Below are 19,463 nucleotides of genomic sequence, written 5' to 3' on the forward strand. Positions count from 1 at the left end.
AAAGTTTAAATTGAAAAAAAAACAAGTGATTTTTTTTCTTTTCAGAAAATGTAATTTTGGTAAAAAAAAAATGTCAAAAGTCACATTTTACTAATAAGAGAGCTAGAGGGAGAGTCGAAGGAATGAGATAATGGCCTCGTTTGACATAGCTTTTTTTTTAAAAAAAAGTGTTTTTTTTTCAAAAACTGGCAAAGTGTTGGTAAACTGTTTATAAAACAGTTGTTGCTGGTAACAAAAATTGATTTAGCGTTTGGTAAAATAAATATATTATAGTAAAAAGACTAAAATAGATATGTTCTTAATAATTAAATAATTATTATTAATATACTTATTTATATACATATATATATATAGTAATTTATATACCCAACTTAAAAACACTTTTTCTAAAAGTTAAGAATACTAGCTTTTGTATCTCATGTACAAAATCTAAAATCGCTTTTGAAGTTTTTGCCAAACACCAGATAATCAGTTTAGTTTTTTTTAAAAACAAAAACAGAACTTTTTAATTTAAACCAAACGCAACCAATAATTAGGTTTGGAATTTCAGGGGTACATTTATCTAAAAACGCGACAAAATTATATTTCCATAAGTTAATACCTAATAAATCTTTTTTTTTTTTTCCCTCGAAAGTAACTAACAAATCTAACCATAAATGATGTATACAAAATGAATTTATGAAATTTCCCTTAGGAAATTACCAAGTACCCTCCAAAACCCTCTTTTTTTGACGTTCCCGCCTAAAAAAAGAGCATCTTTTCATTTTCGCGGAAATCAACAGAGCGTATGAGAGAAGTTCGATCGATCAAGGCAAGGAAACCCTAGGCTTCTCGTCTTGTCGGGAAAATGTGTGCGTGGCAGATCATTTCCGGCACCGGCGATACTTTCCGCTGGGAAATCGCCCCTCCGGAACCCGATGCCGAGCCGACTGATGCTCCGAGCACTCGTCATCTTCCTTCAATGGCCGATCTATTGTCTCAAGGTCGCCAAATTTGTTTAATTCAGAACTTTATCTCTTTGCCTCTGTGTTAGTTTACCCAGCAAATTCCATTGTTTTTTTTTTGTCGCAGGTTGTTCGAAGTTGTCGGAGGAAAATGAATGCGGGTTGAAGAAAGCTCCGATGTTCAAAACTGGACTAGGGAGGTCTGTTCCCATAAAACAGTCTTCGATTGAAAAAGCAATGTCAGTTCTTGGCGGAGATTGTTCAATCGATTCAGGTCTTTATCCGTATTTGTCAAAATTGCTAATTTATGCTTTTTGTTAGGCGAACATTATAAACTCAATTTCTATGTACTGTGTGCTAAAATTAGGACATAAAACTGCTCAAGCTCGTATGAAAACTCCGGTGAAACAGTCTTCGATTCCTCGAGGCTTTTCAGTTCCAGGGGACATTGATGCCGAGTACTCAGGTTTGTCTCATACTTTCTTGAAGAAGAAAAAAAATCTTGGCGTCCCTTAGTTTTGTAAGTTAATTTACTTTTTGGTTAGCTGGTGATTATTTCAACTACAGTTGCAATGAGACATACCCGATACATGTCCAAACTTGTAGATTAATTAGTCTTGTTTGAGGGATACTTAATGGCTGAGTATTTGTGTCAAATTTACATTTTGCAATTCGCTATTGATGTTGTGACAATATTCATGGGAAAACTCTCTAGTTTTTTTACTTTTTTGTATTTTTGTCGGATTATGTTGTTTGGTTTCAGAGAGGAATTGGGTTGTTATGGAAATACAAAAAGTGGTTCAGCTGTTATGGTTCTCAGGGAAATGAAAATACGGGCTTGATTTGGTCCAATCCAATAAAATATTTTATCTCCATGTGTTTGCAGGCCTAGCGAAAGCTAGAGATATTAAATGTGATAATCCTAATTCCTTTTTCCAGACTGGGTCGGGGAAAACGGTCAATGTTTCTTCGGACGGTCTGGCCAGAGCAAAGGCGTTATTGGGATTGGATGAAGATAATGATTCCGAAGATTCTAAGGGTTTCCAATCTCCTGGTGGTTTGCATTTTGCGTGGCAAAATGCTTCTCACGTGGAAGCAAGAGCAGACATCAGCCATTGTGGAACCTTGGAACCTGCCTCGGTGCCAAGATCTTTGTCGATGTTTAGTACTAAATCTACCGATTCAAGCCATAGTAGACATAAAAATGAAGCGATGCCAAGGCTGATAGAATCTAGAATGCCGAACTCAGCTGGTAAACCACCCCCAGTCAAGTTCCAAACAGCAGGCGGAAGATCAATATCAGTTTCGAGTGATGCTTTGAATCGTGCAAAGAGTCTTCTTAATGATTCAGAGTCAGGGTCTCTCTTAGATGTAGATGATACGGACAGTTTAGATTTTTCATTTTCTGTAAAAAAGAAAGACATGGTTGACACCCCATCTAACTGGGAAAATGGTTCCCTGGCGAGTAAGAATTTTGTATCTCCATTACGATCATCTTCCAAACAAATGAATGCACCATTGAACTCACAGAGGCAACATTCAGGGACCAACCTGATCAGGAAATTTGATGCAGTTAGCCAAGATGATGTTAGCAGGATAAATGGGAAGCAGTCTCTGAATAATGGATTCGGTACATCCAATGCATTTGTCAGTAAATCTTCAGCGAATTGCATTGGTTCGAAGAGTCGTCTACTTGGGAATCCTCTAAGCAGGCCATTGGCTGATATATCTAATACAATAGAGACAGCTTCTGCAAATTATAGTCAGTCAGCTGGTGAAAAGAGGAGAATACCAGGAGCTTTTGTGTCTCCGTTTAAAAGGCCACGTAATTCTAAGTTTTTCACCCCAATGAAAAACAGTGTTTCTCTCGCTCCTAATGGTAAATATCGTTGGTGTTACAAAATAATTTATTTCGTTCAAGGATCAAATGTTATCATTTTCATATATGTTACATGTCACACCAGGTTTTTCTACTTTATCCTCCGACCATTCTTGTCCCAGAGGAAGGGTTTCAATGCGATATCCTTTCCAAGGAACAAGAATGTCTATCAAGGAATATTTTGGAGGTCCCCCTTCAGACAATAAAATGGTAACATAGCATTGTAGCTATATATTTACAGTGTAATATATTTTCTCAGCACTAAAAGCATTTTATTATCCAAATGTGTATAGGTGGAGTCAATCTCAGAGCAGTTCAGATGCATCAGATCAGACAATGCAGAAAATTACAAGTTTGTTGATGAGTTTGGTGTAAGAAGTATAGGTGTGGAAGCTTTCTTCCACATGTTGATTCATTCAGGGGCTTCTGACCAATATGCTTCTAAAGCGTAAATCTCTCACCAATTCTATTTCGTCCGGAACCATTAATGTTGCACTAATAAGATTTTTAAAAAAGCAAGATTGGTCGAAACTATTGTTTGTGCCGTATAGTTGGATTGCCAATGATGCTTACTGCTCTGCAGTAACACCTGCAATGGATGAAAATAAGTTAGGTTGTAGATGCTTTGTAGTCTACTTGTCTACATCACAGCAATTAAGTTCTGTTATGCTTGTGTCTACTTAACCTTTCATGCATCGTTCTAAAATTTGTGTAGGTGGGTCAAAAATCACTACCAGTGGATTGTATGGAAACTGGCATGCTATGAGAGACACTATCCAGCTAAATCTGCTGGAAATTTTTTGACAATCTCCAATGTGCTTGAGGAATTGAAATATAGGTATAGAACTGCTTGATACAAATTTGTGCTGGCATTGAGTTATTCATGCAGCAAATTTGAATGTAAAATGAGTTTGTACAGGTACGAAAGAGAAGTAAATCATGGCCACCGATCCGCAATTAAGAGAATTCTTGAAAGGGATGCTTCTCCTAGTTCAATGATGATTCTGTGTATTTCAGCAATTCGTTCAAATAATGACCCGAAGACAGAAGAGAGTGCTTCACCAGTAGGAGATCCTGAGAATCAAAGTGTTACTGCTGCCAGAGTTGAGCTAACTGATGGATGGTAAGGAAATGAGCACAAACTTATATGCTCAGAACACGATTATTGTTATTTGGTGCATAAGAATATGTTAAGAATGGGTTTTGCAGGTATTCAGTGGACGCTCTTCTGGATGTTTTGCTGTTAAAGCAGCTCGCTTCAGGAAAGTTGTTTGTGGGACAGAAGCTTCGGGTATTTTTTTTAGTTTTTCTATCTGCAGTTTGTTTCAGATATATCGCCCTCCTTTGTTTACAACACATTCTCATATACAGATTTGGGGAGCAACTTTGTGTGGCTGGGCTGGTCCTGTTTCGCCGATTGAGGTTCTTTGCTTGCTTTAGGATTTGTCTTTTTTGGGTGAAAAGTGAAAACTGAAGTGTTTATTTCCTGTTAATAATGTAATTCTAAAGTCCTGCTCTACCGCAGGTTGCAAGAACAGTTAATCTAGTGTTGCACATAAATGGAACATATAGAGCTCACTGGGCCGACAGACTTGGATTCTGTAAGTGCGATATACTAGGCATAGATTTTCGCAAGCTGGTCTTCATTCTTTCTCATGTGCCTTTTTATTATAATTTGGCAGGTAAGGGTGTCGGTATACCATTGGCATTCAAATGCATCAAAAGTAATGGTGGTGCTGTGCCAATGACTTTGGTTGGAATAACAAGGATTTATCCTGTTCTCTACAAGGAGCGGTAATTTCATAGTTACTTGGCCTCTATTTGAGAAACGTGCTTTACCTTTGTTTTGTTTTACTAATAATTTTGTAAAGAGGATGGCACTCTATTTTCCACCTTTTTATATATTTTTTTTCAAATTCGACGTAACTTAAACCCATCTCCTCATTTGGGGTAAAGTTGCTGAACTATCTTCTCTTGTCAGTGACGTGTGTTATTTGATTCTCTTTGCATCAAGGTTGAATGATGGAAGATCAGTTGTAAGGTCAGAGAGGATGGAGAATGAAGTAATGCAGTCATACAGCCAGAGGTGACTTAATTTCCGGAAACCCCACTTTAAGTTGCTTAAGCAATTGACCTACTTTTATTTTTTCCCCACAAGCTTTGTGTTTTGGCCTTCTCTTTTTACATATCTATATTGTCTGCTATGCGTGGTGTAATGCAACTATATCCTTAGTGATTGCTATCTTCCAATCACATTTTCAAACCACGACGGGCTATTTTCCCTCGTGCAGGCGCTCTAATATCGTTGAGAGCATCGCGGCCGACTTTCAGAGAGGCGTTGAGTATTCAGTTACCTATAATGATAGTGATAGCGAAGAAGGGGCTAAGCTTTTGAAGTTACTTGAGAAAGCTTCTGAACCTGAAGTCTTATTGGCTGGGATGAGCCCAGATCAAATTAATTCCTTCACAAAATATCAAGCGAAATTGGAGGTGAATTCACACGCTTTGCCTGACTGGAATGCTTCAATGTAAAAAAAACGAGATCACTAATTGTGACAGGTCGGGGATTAGGTGATCCGGCAGTCAGATATGGAAAAGTCAATAGCGAGAGCTTTAGGAAACGCTGGCTTAGATAAGAGGGAAGTCAGTCCCTTTATGAGGGTAAGGGTGGTTGGTCTTACGAGTAAAGAGAATGAAGAAAAAGGGAATCATATAGTAGGCTTAATAACAATCTGGAACCCAACAGAAAAGCAGGTAAACATTTTTTTTTCTTTTTTTTTTTGCCATCTGTACTCTGTAATCCCTCGGCACCTTTCACCTGCATAGCTTGAATCCTGAATCTTTTTTCAGGATAATTTATGGATACCCTTTAAATTTGTTTGATTATTTCGGTTTCTTATGTGACAGAAAAGTAAGCTGGCTGAAGGAAAGGCATATAATGTTGCGGGGCTTCTACCCACAAACACTGGTATCAATACAGATGCTATTTATTTGCAAGCAAGAGAATCCACTATTTGGAAGCCTATGTCTCCACGAGCGATGGAACATTTCAAGTAAGCGTTCTGGTCCCACTTTCATAAAGTTGAGATTCGTAACTAATTTTATGCATCCTTTGCAGACCGTTCTTTACGCCTCGCAAATCAGCACTGCTCTCGAAATTGGGCGAAGTTCCACTTTCCAGGTGAACCGTTTGACCTCATGGCATACAATAATAGTTGATTCTAAAGATTGTTTCTTCACGGAGAAAGTTATCACCATAGTAACCAAATATTGCAAATTTGATTTGGACGTTGTAGTGAGTTTGATATTGCCGCTTTTGTCGTCTTTGTCGGGGAGGTTTACAAAGCTGCTCACCAAAGGAATCAGTGGGTGTTTGTAACAGATAGCTCTATCTCCGAACGATATACAGAAGATTTTTCTGACTGTTTACTTGCAATATGTTTCTGCTCCCCGCACATCGATGATGATTCTTTTGTACCATTCAATCCCAACCTTGTAGGATCAACTGTGAGTAAATTTCAATTTTAGGTGCATTATCATAATCCGTTTTTTCCTATAACAATAATAATAAAAAAAAAATAGTAATCAAACGGAGTAACTTTCGTAAACATCTCTTGCAGATAGGTTTCTGTAATCTTATAAAGAGAGCAAAAGATCAAACGAATCGTCTTTGGGTAGCCGAGGCTTCAGAGAACTCGACATATTTTTCGAGTTTCGACGCTTCACGTTCTCACCTGAAAGACGCAGCTCTCTCTGCCGAAAGATGGGGCAAATATTCACACTCGGTCTGAATTTCATAACTTACACTCACACAACTCTTGGCAGAGATTTTTTAAATGTAGGTCCTAATTTATCTCTTAATCTTTTTGCAGACCATTGATAAGCTTAGAGAGAAGGTTTTATTTGTCGTTGGTGATTGTAAGAGCTAATGGAGAAAAACCAAACTACCTCAACTCGGTTAGTCTTAGTCTAACATAGCTGTTCAAACAAATTCCAAATATTTTGATCTGATGTGTATGTATTGATCTTAGATACTGAAATTCGCTATTTTTCTGCTGATCGGTCCAGATTCCAAGCTAAGGAATTTCTTCTCACTTCAGCGCTGGTGACAAGGTTCATCCCCGGTGTTTAATTGGTGAGATTCCTTATGGAAAACCTTTCACACAACACATACTTCGAAAAAATAATTCATTGAGATTATAAAATATCAGCACGAAGTGGAGATAATTTTGGAAGATTCATGAACAAAACTAACGGTTCTTCTGGTTTCTTATGGGCAAGCCAATTATGTAAATCATCAGTTTATTTTTGCCTGTAAAAACTTATATGTTCAAACTGACTGTTTAATGTAGTCATGTAAAATTTTATGCTGAGTTATAGAATAAACTTTAATGTTAGTATGTTTGAGATAATACTGGTAGTACTACCAGCTCTGGAAAAGAGATCATCACCTTTCAATTTGTCTTGTCACACAAAAAAAAAAAAAAAAAAAAAAAAAAATTGTATAAAGGTATTTTGTGAGCTAAAACCATTGCCACTACATCATTTACGCGTGACTCGGATTGAGCGCTATTGCACTTTCATGATATTCTTCTAATTCTGTTACCATTGACCAGACAATGTATCATTTTATGAAGATCACTCTCGAATACTTTTTTGAAAATTTGTGTTGCCTTTTTTCTTTTTGCTTGATTTTGTTTTACTGTATTTCAACAGATGGCACAAATAAAATGCCACATTTTGCAGAGCATATCTTCTGATCAGAAGATAAAGAATATCTGCATATTTTCTCCCATTCATGACCTTTATGTGTAATTGTGCCTCTCACGGGAATATCTCTCTTTTATTTACTCATATATATATATATATATATATATATATATATATATATATTATTGAACAAAGATTTGTCCTTTTCTGAATGTGGCAGCAAGATTGCCCCGTACTATAAAGTGAAGAAATTTCTACGCCTATTTTGTACGGTACAAGTAATCGATTTTTTATTTCGAATACCTTCCTTTTTTTTTTGCTCAAGTCGAATAACTTAATTGGATAAATATAAAAAAAAATTGGATAACTATTTTTTTGAGAGGAAATTAAATAGAAATAGTTAGTAACTGAAGTCCAATTAAGGTATATTGCATCTAAAAATGCGTATAAAAATAATCGAACTATTAAATAGTAAATAATAAATGGAAAGCTAACATATTACCCTTAAATCACTCAAGTAGTAGAATTCCTGTAGTTTCAAAACAAAAACAAAAAAGTAGAATTCCTATAGTGAAAAAAAAAGTAGTAGAATTCCTTGCCTTAAAATAATCGAACTAAATATACGCTCTACTAGAGTCTAGGGGTTATATGGAGCTTGGACAAAGCCAAACGCAAAGCATAAGAGAGTGTCTCAAATCATTGTCAAATTCAGAGCAAAATAATAAAAATAATAATCATTATCAATATTCCCTTTTGTACGGTGAATTCTTCTGATTATTAACAATATTCCCTCATCCGTATACGATACCCTGCACTGCTTTCATGTTTTACAAAATTATTATTATATAACTTTTGGCATACAAATCATGTTTTCCAAATACTGAAAGTTAAATGATGCTTATAAATAGCCAGCACTTTTGTTCATGGAAACGAGACCAACAACAAAAACGAAAAAATTGATGGAAGCTAAAAGTGCTGTAAAGGGATGTATCAAGAACTCAAGAGGGCCTTGGAAGGTTAAGAAAATGACCAAAGACGGTCAAATTGCGACTAAACTCCGATTTCCTTCGGAGAGCGAGAGGCTAAACAGCAGTCAAAGAGAGCGCCGGCGCCGGTCAATCCGTCAGAAAATCTTCACCGGCCTCCGATCACACGGAAACTATCGACTTCCAAAGCACGCCGACACTAATGACTTGTTGAGGGCTCTTTGTGACGAAGCTGGTTGGCACGTCGAGGAAGATGGGACTATTTCTAGAAAGGTAAACATCAAATTCATAAAAATAAATTGTTTATATGTGTTTTGATTATTCATGTACTAAATAATCAAAAGGGAGTGTTTGTATGAATTTGCAGGGTTTTTTGAGAACTTCTCATCAAAATGAGGATGATCAATGCGCGAGGAGCGAAGTGATTTCCTCGAATTCGGGGTCAAATGAGGCTTATGATTTTCTCAAATCATTTTCAAACAATTAGATTATTATATATGGTGCAGTATAGATATATAGAGTAAGGTCTAGTAGCAAATTAGCAACAACTTTTTTTCTTTTTGTTGGTTTAGAAGGTACTAACATGTTTTAGATGAAAGCAAGATTTTATGACAAGGATATGAGTATATTCGGAAATGGAAAAGAAATTTTCATGTGATGGTGGTTTTGAATTACTGTGGTGTGCTTGGAAAGTTATGTTCACTCTGTCTTTTCCTAAAAAGATTAAGTAAAGTAGAATTTAAAAAAAAAAAAACAGTTTGAAGGTATTCTGGAGACTAATCCTTTTCGGTTTTTCGGGTAAAAAAGAGGAAGGATACTAATAAGGGAATTTATAAACAAAAATTCAACCGAACACCAAACTTTTTTTTTTCTTTTATCTGCTCGGAGAGATAAGGGAAAGTACTAAGAGGAAATTATATAAGCAAAAATGAAAAAAAAAAAATAGTGCAAGACTTACCAATATATACTACTACAATTGTGAACATACGTTTGAAAATAAAATTTTACACGACACTTTTGAAGCTAAAATGGTTCCATATTCTAAAATTACAAATTATTATAATTGTTGGATAACAAAGTAATAATATCATGTGCAACAGTCAATAACAATACTAAATAGTCACTAATTTTAAACCTGGAGAAAATTTATACTCGTAATAATAATAATAATGGATTAGTCAGTGCAAGGACGCTTGAATTTGACTGCCCTTCAACAATCAGTTAGTGTGTACAAACAAATAGTACACCTGCTTTTGACAGAATGGATATATTAGATTTAAAGCAATGCTTTTGCAAGTGAAAATCAAAACTTGCAAAAAATTAAGGGTGAAAACTATTTAAATAAAAAATTGATCTTTGAAATGGATTTATAAATTTTGGGTTTCCAATTTTTATATATAAAAATATATATATATATATATATATATATTCTTATTATTTTTGTTTTAGCAAGTTTTATTATAAATAGATTTTCTTCAATATTAGCTAACAAAGCTAGCTAATAAATGTTTTAAGTTGAAACATGTCTAAAGTAGAAAGGTTAATTAAAGAATAAACTGTAAACACATCATTGAGACGCTTCTGGTGCAGTGTAAAACAACGTGTAAACGCTACGCATCATGAAAATATGAGATACATTGGATTTGATTTTTTTTTAACCAACCAACCACATGAAAACTATGAAAAAAAAAAAATCATTCCTATGGCTCCATTGGAAGCGTAAGAGTAGAAGATAATAAGAAGACTCCAAAGAATGTTCCTTTCTTTTTTTACATTTAGTATTGCTATTAATGTTTTTTTTACAACAAATGAAAGAACAATTCATTCCACACATCAGGCACGCCAGGCAAGCACCAATGAATGCAATCCGAGTAAGAGGCGGGTTTCGAGAGCTGCTCGGGTTTGAGAGGCTCCCAAAATTTGCGGTATATCGACGGGTGACCGTCTTTTCGATACTCCGAGAGTTGAGTTATGTTGAGAACCGAAACCTTTGACCCCAACTTCTGAACGATCTCGTCAACCATCCTCATCGTTGCAATGTCCGACCCGCTTCCCCAATGTCCCTTCTCTTCGATCGGACCTTTTTCCCCGAAGCAATTTCCTTCTTCGCTCCCTGGAATCCATTCCCGGTTCCTGCACATACACCAAAAAAAAAAAATTATTTAATGGAAAAAAAAAACTGAAATTGCCTGCAACTTTTCATCTTGAAAGGTTATTATTAAAATAAAATTAAAAAACCGAATTGCTTATATATATTTTGTGGCCTGAAACTCCTCTCATGAAAGTGAGGCAAGTTTTCTTATTGAAAAAAAATAAAGACCTATCTTACTATAGGTTTAGCTTTATATTAATGGGAGGAAAAAAAAAAACACTGAAATTTGCTGCAAGTTTTCATCTTGAAAGGTTATTAAAAAAAATTAAAAAACCGAATTGCCCATATGGATTTTGTGGCCTGAAACTCCTCTCGTGAAAGTGATGCAAGTTTTCATCTTGAAAAAAATACAAAAGACCCATATTAGTATAAATTTAGCTTGAACTCGTGCCATGAAAGCGATGCAAGTTTTTATCTTGAAAGGTTAAAAAAAGACCCATCTTATAGTAGATTTGGCTTGAAACTACTCTCATGAAAGCGATGTAAGTTTTCTGGGAATATATGTGTGTGTGTATATATATATATATATATATATATATATATATATATTCAACTTATTCATGTCATGACAGAGATCCAAGTTTTAGTCTTGAAATGTGAAAAATGAAAAGGTCAATTCCCAACTTTTAATATAGCTTGAAACACCTCTCGTGAAAGGGATCCAAGTTTTCATCTTGATAGGTAAAATAAATAGTATAATAGAAAAAACCACGGTACCAGAGATGAGTGGGCGACATTGTAACGAAAAAAGCTCGTTTCTTGAGCGGGTCTACATTAGCGGAGACCCAATCAGCCCAAGATCTCATTGCCAATTCCATGCCTCTGAGGCCGTCTAGCTCTTCGCAAACGCCACTCTTATCGCTGCTCCATCTGCACGGTTCATGGGCAGGTCATTTTTTAACGAAAGGCAAAAACTTTTTTACTTAAATTTAAAAAAAAAAAAAAATATATATATATATATATATTTACTCACGTGAGCTTGACCGGGCCTTGTCTCCACCACAAGTAGGAGTTGAAAATCAAAATGTCAGCGTGTTCCCATTCGTCCGAGTGTCTGAGGACCGAATCCGGCCGAATTATCCGCTCGTCCAGTCTGTGGTTCACCGGATCGTCCGAGTTCGATTCCACCAGAAGCGGGGCCCACTGAAATTCTATTGTAGCATTGTATTCCTGAAGATCGAAAACAGCGCAAAGATTCGAGATCCAAGGACAGAAAAAACGTAGCTTTGATTAGTTAATTAGATTCATTTCCAGAACATACCCATCATCATAATTAGTTAGTTTAATAAAAAAAATTTGGTTGGGTTTATCATATAAAAACAAATTAATGAAATGAATTAGTCTTCTTCCAAACATTCTCTCTTTCTCTCCAAACGGAGGTCGAAATCCTGCGATTTTTTTGTATTATATATATGTTTTTACGAACCTCTGCTCGGAAAATGGTGAGATGGGCGTTCGGGGACATGGACTTTTTATCTTTCGCCAAAACCGATTGCAACAGACAAACCATCGATATCCACTGCCCTCTGTTCAACGAGTCTCCCACAAACATAAGCCTCTTCCCTCTCAGCTTCTCCCACACTTCAGCGATATCCCACCTAAAAATCACAAATTAATAATTAAAAAAAAAAATCCAATCTTAAAAACAAAACTACTCAATCCTAAGGGATTGGTCTAGTGATAAAGGGCAATTCTTGGGACCATATCCGTCACCGGTTCAATTCCCCTCTGGACGCAACAATTAGGGCTGGTGGATTTTTATCGGGTTTAACCCATACACCACGGTTATCAAATAATAAAAAATAAGCTAAAAACCACAAAACTACTCAAATTCAACGGCAAGCTTCCCCACTTAAAAATCACAAATTAATTAATAAAAAAAATCACATTTCCGCAACATCTCACCTAAAATTAAAAAATTAATAAAAAAAAAATCCAATCTAAAGGTTGGTCTAATGGTAACTGGTGATTCTTGGGACTATATCAGACCCCGGGTTCAATTCTCCTCTGGACGCAACAATTCAAACAACTAATGCCAGAGCCTCGTGGATTTCAGTCGGGTTTAACCCGCATAGTTATCAAATAAATAAACACAAAACTCAACAACCCAAATCATATCAAAACTCAAGACAACTTTGGTTTAGCCATCATCATCACTATCCAATAAAAAAAAACCCCTAATTCCCTATCTCTTTAAATGCAAATTGTTCAACAAACAAACCAAATCACATCATAATCAAGACATCATTATTAGTTAGTTTAGTCATTTCCCCAAAAAAAAACCACCCACCACACCACACCACAGAGTCCTCTTCTCTAAAGAGTAAAAAAGAGTAAAAGACCCAGCATTTATACATTATTTGCAGAGAAGGGCTCGTACTTTCTCAAATTGCACCCACGGGGCTGCCATCTCCAATACTGATACCCCAAATCGTCCCTTCCGTGCTTCTGACATGCCAGCTGGTCCGACATGTACGGACAACCCGACTCGCTGTAAAGCGGACGCGACGCGTTATCGAAAACCCACTCTCCGTCGAACACGTCGCATCTCTCCGACCTTCGGCGAGTCCCACCGCCGCCGCCGGAGGAGGAGATCCCCGCGATCTTCCTCCGGCTGTACTCTCCGGTCGAGTTGCATCTGCTGAACCTGTCGATAGTCTCTGCAAAACCCAATTTTTTTTATAGAAAACGAGGTTCGGTGATGATGATGATGATGGGTTTAGGGTTTTTTTTTTTTTTTTGGTTTACCTTGGGATCGGAGCTTTGGGAGGTTGGGTCTGACGTAAGCGATGGGAGTGGGGTCTTGTTCTTGCTTGGGTCGGTGGATTCGGAGAATGGTTCGCTCGCTGTGGAGGATCGAGAGAACAAGGAAGACGAGGAAGATCAGAGCTAGAGCTGGGAAATGGCTTCTCTTCTTGTTCCACTTCCATCTCTGCATCGCCAAAGAATCGCTTTTTGCCATCACCGCCATGATGAAACAACAACAAACAGACAAACCCACTCTTTGCTTTGCTTACGTTACTATCCCGTTCTCTCAAACAATCAATATACATATAAATAAGTGTGAGAGAGAGAGAGTTTTGATTTAATTATGGATTAATTGTAAGTTATACAAAATAATCATTTGAAAGTTCATTAATTAACAAAATAATTAAAGTATTAAATTTGTAATTGGGGAAATGATAGCAATAATACTCAATATTTGATCAAAATACTACTTATATACTCAATGTTTTTTTTTTCTTTGGCAAAAATATCACATCTTACATTATAGTGGTTCCGTTACTACACGGACCATTAAATGAAGAATGAATGAACAAGATTGAAGAAGTAAAATTTATGTTTGATTTTGTATTTTGTTTTCGATTATTTGTTAATTAAATTAATAAATAAATGGAATAAATAATCGTTATCAATATTTCTTATGCTTCTTCGTCATCTCTTCCTTGTCGTCGTCTTCTTCTTCTTCTTCTTCTTCTTCTTCTTCTTCTTCTTTTTTGGAACCATAGATCTCATCGAAACTCGGTTGAATCTTCTCCTTCTTCGCCATTTTTTCCTCTTCACCAAAGTTCTTCCCCGTCCTCTTCCTCTTATTATCTCCAATCTGCTTCTCCGCGGGCGGAATGTAGTCCAAGCATCTTCTCACCATCTTTTCCCAAATCGTACCCTTGAAAGACACCTTATCTTCATTTCTCTTCGCGTTATCGTCGGAGCGAGAAGCTTATTGCGACTCGGCCTTGTCTGCAATATAATTTCCATGGCCATTGGACCCATCAATATCCTCGTTGGAAGAAGAAGAAGAAAGCTTCGACGTCCGTGACATTTCGACGTTCGCCGTCTTCGTGGTCATCGTCCAAGCACAATGGGATCATCGCCCTAGACAATTTTTTTTTTGTCTGATGCCCATACGTGACTAATTTATTTTGATTTGATGTTATTTTCTTTTATATTTGTCTCTTAAAATCAAATTTTATCAACTTAAGTATAATTATTTTGGGGTTAAACTTAAAATCCTTCAAAATCGTACCATTACCAAGCTAATCGTAAAACACAATCAAACTGATAAAACAAATTTATATGATTAGGAACTTTGTCATTTTTTTTTACAATTGTGTTTTGTGTTTTCCCAGAATAATTACGCGTCAAATAAAAATGTTACACTTATATCGTTATTGTTGAAAAATGTAAGCATAGAGTAGCTCATTCCAAACATCTGGAATTCCGGGAAGACACCAATGGACACAATCCGAATAGCTTTCCGGATTCGATACTTGTCGTTGAGTTATCGGTTCCCATTGCTTCCTATAAATTGATGGATGACCTTCTTTCCTATATTCGGACAATTGAGTTATGTTTAGCATTTTCACATCAAGTCCTCTCGTTTTTAGTTCATCTAACACATTTTCAACCACTCTCATCATTTTCGGGTCGGTTCCACTCCCACGGAATCCTTCTTTCAAGATCTGCTCTGTTTCGCCAAAACAACTTTTACCTTTCGTTCCACCCCATTCATGTGCCCTAAAATGAAATAAAAATGTATAAATTAGGTCAAGATTATAATATTTAGAAACCGTTGGTTGAATCCTTCACTTCTAAACAGATTTTTTTTTAGTCCATAGAAATAACAAGGATGAAGTCAATGAATATTGACGATTGCATGAATGAAGCAAGAAACTAATAAAAATAAATAAATGTTAGAAGCCATGCTATAAGAACTGTTCTCATTTCATTATTAATTCCTAATGTTGAAAGAAAATATATAAATTAGACGTCAGTGGGTTTACTTGTTGAAAAATATATTTTTGTAGAGAACTTATAGGGTATATATTAGGTTAGACCAACATGATATGTGTGTATAATATATAATTATATATATGTATGTCTGTGTAAATATACCTTTCATGAATTGGTGACATGCTAACGAAGAAGGTTTTAGTCTTGTTTGGATTAACATGAACTTCCAACCAATCGGACCAAGTCTTCAAAGCCATCTCATACACTCTTAACATCTTAACCTCTTTGTAAACCCCCTCTAGGCTCTCAAAAGATCCCCACCTAAGCATCATCAACAAAAATACATTTAATTACTCTAAATTGAAATTAGTAATTTTAATTTTAAGTACTTTACATTGTACATATTAATTTACATTTGCTGGAAAAAAAAAAAAAAAAAAAAAAAAAAAAAGACTTACAAAACTTTCATTTTGGGTCTTCTCCACCAAAGGTAGGTATTGAAAACGAGAAAGTCTGAGTTGGTCCAATGCTTGGCGTGCTTTTCAATTGATTGGACTCTCACAATCCTCTCAGGCACTCTGTGGCTCTCTGGATCATCTGAGTTTGACTCCACTAGCATTGGGGCCCAATAGAATTCTATTGTTGCATTGTATTCCTTTTTTTTTCATAAGCATTTTCAAAATCCTTAATCAATTAGCAGTTTTTCAAAACCCTATAATCAATTATAAACGTAAAAGAGAAATGTTACAAGTAGGCAGGGAGACACATAAAAGAAATTACAACTATATATGTACAATGTGTTAGATTGCACTAAACAAGTCTTATTTAGCGTCCAAGCAAAAATTACAAGAATAGTTTTTAAAAATTCAATATTAACAAAACAAAAAAATTAATTTCTTACAACTTGAAAAGAATTATTTTCAAAATCTTGTTAGCCCTTTAAAAAATATTGTTTCGATTCTTATTTGACTTATTTTATTAGTGTCTACAATACGGTTGGCATTCTTAATTAAGCAATATTTCTAACAAAATATATAAATTCTCAGGAATATATATGTATATATAATATAAATGTAGATGACTTACAAGGGCAGTGAATATGTTCAATGAGCCATTGGAGTGCATGGTTTTGAAGGGAGAAAGAATGACTGAATCTACAAGACAAACCATAGAAACCCACATTCCTCTATTCAGTGAGTCTCCAACGAACACTAGTCTCTTGTTTCTCAGTCTCTCCAATAAAGCTGTGCCGTTGAACCTAACACAAATATGATAATTTAATATGAAAACTGCATTTAGTGACGGTCATGATAGTTACACATTTATTTCACTTGCACGACACCAAATGTCATGACAAAGCTGCATTTAGTATTTAGTGACAAGTATGTCATGAAAAAATTGTTTCTAAAGATAGTTATGGTCATAAAAGTGGAATACTGAGAAAAAAAAATATTCCAATTAGTCATACTTTTGAAACAATCCCTTTTTGGATAGAAAGATTAATTCATGTACATACATTATCTAAAAATTGAAATTTGACTTTTGACTTAGGAGAAGACCTCCTTTTTAAAATTGTAGTATTGTAATTAAGTTCATACAAAAAATACTTTGAGTTATTTTGTATACATTATTCCAAAGCCCTCGAGTTAGTCAAGCCGCCTCTCATCGAAGGTTCTGTAAAAAAAAAAATTGTTATGCATAACGAAAGTTTAAGAGTTGATTTTTCTTATAGCCAACATTTAGAAATTCTTAAACAAATAGGCACGTTGATAAGTTAATTGGCATGAAAACAAAAACTAAAAAAATATTGGCCGCAAATGCAAATAATCTGAATCTATTAATAGCATATTGGGAAGAAAACAAAAATCTCAAATATATATATATATACACGTATATATATATACCTACCTTGGAAGATCACATTGGTGAGGCTGCCATCTCCAGTTTCTAAAGCTCAAGTCCTTCCGACCAAACTTCTGACACGCCAACTGATCTGACATGAACCCACACTCTCTCTCTTCATACAGCGGATACGACACGTTGTCGTACACCCATTTCCCAGCCGAGTAATCGCAATACGACCTGTCGTTTTCACTATCTTCCGACGACAAAAACAGCCACGTTTTCCCGGCGTATTGGGCGAGGTAGACCCCGGAAACGACGAGAGCCGCCATGAGGACGGCGATGAGAGAGCTGAGCGTGCCTCTCACGCTCATGAGCGTTATGATGTTCTTTGGAGCCATTGAAAAGGGTGATACTTTGATTGATCCGTAAGAGGTTTCATATATAGTAAAATATAGAATGTTACGTACTTTTTCAAGTGGGCTTTGGTGAGTGTCGTTTTCTACAGTTGGTAATTTCATTACCTGGATTATTCATTTTTTTTCTTTCTTTCTATTCAGGAGAGTCATGAGTGTGGATATATATTTTTACTTATTTTCATATTCTTTTGGAGTCGTTCACTGAAAGCAATAACTGTTGGTGGGGACTTGTATAACTAATTATTTATTGGTGGCATGATTTACAGTTATGCGGCAAATTTGATAAATAAAAAATTATTCTAAATTGGGTAAGGGATGTTTAACAAAATTTATTCAGGGGGGTATTTTAAAAAAATAATATAATTTTAGGTTAAAAGTGTAAAAATTAGAGGTAGATATTTTAATTTTTAAAAGTTAAGATTGGCATATACCCCCATTTTTATTTTATTTTATTACTGTGTTTGTCTAATATTATAGCAAAAATATTTGTGGGAAATGGTATGTATATATTATGTATGTAAAATTTTAATCACTTTGATGGTCTGAATATGAGCTGAATTGTTGTTGCCGCAAAGTGTTTTGGCACCTCAATGGATCAATAATATGGCAATGGACTAAGAATACTAATCAATTAATATAATGCCTCAAACCGAAGCTTTGTTTGGTATGAGAGAAAAGAAAAGCTCAGGACTGAAAGGAAAAGTGGTGTGAAATTAGGAGAGAGTTGTTTGATGAGGAAGGAAAGTTGAGAGGAAAAAAGAAAAAGAAAAAAATGTCTAATTTATTTATAAGGCTCAAATTTAATATCATTTAATTAGAAGATTTGTAAGAATTTCTTTAGAAAAAAAAAATTAAAAAAGGCCCAAGAAAGGGGTGGATAAAAAAACACGTTACTGTTACCTCATCCTTCTGCAGAGAAAAATTAAACTCAAATTTAGTTTTGCATTCAATATTAGGTTATAATAAATATAAGTTTGTTAGATCATAATTTGCTTTAATATTTTTATATAATTTATTCGCACATATGAATTCATGATCTTTATGAGCTTTTAACAAGTTTTTATTAATTTAGATTGTTTTATTTTTTATTTTTTGCATAAAATTTGGCACCCATCAATTTGTTGACAAAATCTCAAGTGTATGATTCTCGTGAATTAATTTTTTAAAGGTAAATAGTGACTTCTTCATAAGCAAACATAATCAATAAATCATTTTTAAGTGGAATCTCAAGTGCGTGTTCTACAAATTGCAATTTTGGAATCTGAATATAGTTGATTTGGTATCATTCACAAACTCACCATTTTACCTCTAAGAAAAATAAGTTCACGTAGGTCAAAAGTCAAACACTTGAATTCCGTACAAAAATTGATTTAGGTTAGCTAAAAATATTAAAGGTGACATTTTTTCTTCAAATTTCATGGAAATAACAAATAACAAAAGAGTATAGTCAATCTCCCAAAACGTGTAAAGTTCACGAGCCACAAGCAAATATTTAACTAACTGGTTGAACGCCTTAAAATTGATCCATTGCGACTTTAATCTAAGTATGTTGAGGATAAAATATAACTCCAACATAAAAATATAAAAAACCCCAAAAAAATGATGTGACTCATGATGGAATTTTGGTTAGCTTAACCTTAACCTTAAACAAAAATTCAAAAAGACAAAAAAAAGTTAACCCTGGCTAACCCTTCTTTATATTTAAATTTTTTCATACACATGCGTGTACATAAGAAAAATACCAAAAACACACTTAAATCTACTTTCCAACTGAAGTTAATGCTAACTTCATCTTTA

At 35.1% G+C, this 19,463-nt stretch overlaps 3 protein-coding genes across 5 annotated transcripts; 1 reads left to right on the plus strand and 2 right to left on the minus strand.

Moving 5' to 3' along the window:
• The first annotated feature begins 756 nt into the window (after nucleotides 1–756).
• On the plus strand, nucleotides 757–7,577 carry LOC149405577 (protein BREAST CANCER SUSCEPTIBILITY 2 homolog B-like). 3 transcript variants are annotated; one of them, XR_016295535.1, is made up of 22 exons: nucleotides 757–983; nucleotides 1,072–1,218; nucleotides 1,312–1,410; nucleotides 1,831–2,823; nucleotides 2,909–3,033; nucleotides 3,117–3,271; nucleotides 3,539–3,661; nucleotides 3,743–3,946; nucleotides 4,033–4,114; nucleotides 4,195–4,245; nucleotides 4,349–4,424; nucleotides 4,506–4,617; nucleotides 4,838–4,909; nucleotides 5,115–5,313; nucleotides 5,395–5,577; nucleotides 5,731–5,876; nucleotides 5,942–6,004; nucleotides 6,120–6,330; nucleotides 6,444–6,608; nucleotides 6,696–6,780; nucleotides 6,892–6,958; nucleotides 7,540–7,577. XR_016295535.1 is itself a non-coding variant. In XM_089607314.1 (21 exons), the coding sequence occupies exons 1-20, from the start codon at nucleotides 848–850 to the stop codon at nucleotides 6,750–6,752; spliced, it is 3,399 nt and encodes a 1,132-aa protein (XP_089463440.1). In that variant the 5' UTR covers nucleotides 757–847; the 3' UTR covers nucleotides 6,753–6,780; nucleotides 6,855–7,439. The 3 variants fall into 3 exon arrangements, 2 of the variants coding, with proteins under 2 accessions (XP_089463440.1, XP_089463439.1); XM_089607314.1 differs by lacking the exon at nucleotides 7,540–7,577 and having other exon boundaries at nucleotides 6,855–7,439; XM_089607313.1 differs by lacking the exon at nucleotides 7,540–7,577 and having other exon boundaries at nucleotides 6,892–7,439.
• A 2,502-nt stretch (nucleotides 7,578–10,079) lies between these two features.
• On the minus strand, nucleotides 10,080–13,722 carry TBL35 (TRICHOME BIREFRINGENCE-LIKE 35). The gene is made up of 6 exons (XM_089607315.1): nucleotides 13,420–13,722; nucleotides 13,052–13,331; nucleotides 12,098–12,269; nucleotides 11,645–11,841; nucleotides 11,389–11,541; nucleotides 10,080–10,652 (listed from the first exon to the last, which is right to left on the minus strand). The coding sequence occupies exons 1-6, from the start codon at nucleotides 13,640–13,642 to the stop codon at nucleotides 10,319–10,321; spliced, it is 1,359 nt and encodes a 452-aa protein (XP_089463441.1). The 5' UTR covers nucleotides 13,643–13,722; the 3' UTR covers nucleotides 10,080–10,318.
• Nucleotides 13,723–14,767: 1,045 nt separating this feature from the next.
• TBL34 (TRICHOME BIREFRINGENCE-LIKE 34) lies at nucleotides 14,768–17,655 on the minus strand. Its single transcript, XM_089607316.1, has 5 exons — nucleotides 17,314–17,655; nucleotides 16,492–16,663; nucleotides 15,864–16,060; nucleotides 15,568–15,726; nucleotides 14,768–15,189 (listed from the first exon to the last, which is right to left on the minus strand). The coding sequence occupies exons 1-5, from the start codon at nucleotides 17,646–17,648 to the stop codon at nucleotides 14,841–14,843; spliced, it is 1,212 nt and encodes a 403-aa protein (XP_089463442.1). The 5' UTR covers nucleotides 17,649–17,655; the 3' UTR covers nucleotides 14,768–14,840.
• Between the last annotated feature and the right edge of the window lie 1,808 nt (nucleotides 17,656–19,463).

Source organism: Urtica dioica, chromosome 2, assembly GCF_054948205.1.
Source record: "Urtica dioica subsp. dioica isolate 48M chromosome 2, U.dioica_male_clone48M_v1_H2, whole genome shotgun sequence".
NCBI classification, from domain to species: Eukaryota; Viridiplantae; Streptophyta; class Magnoliopsida; order Rosales; family Urticaceae; genus Urtica; species Urtica dioica.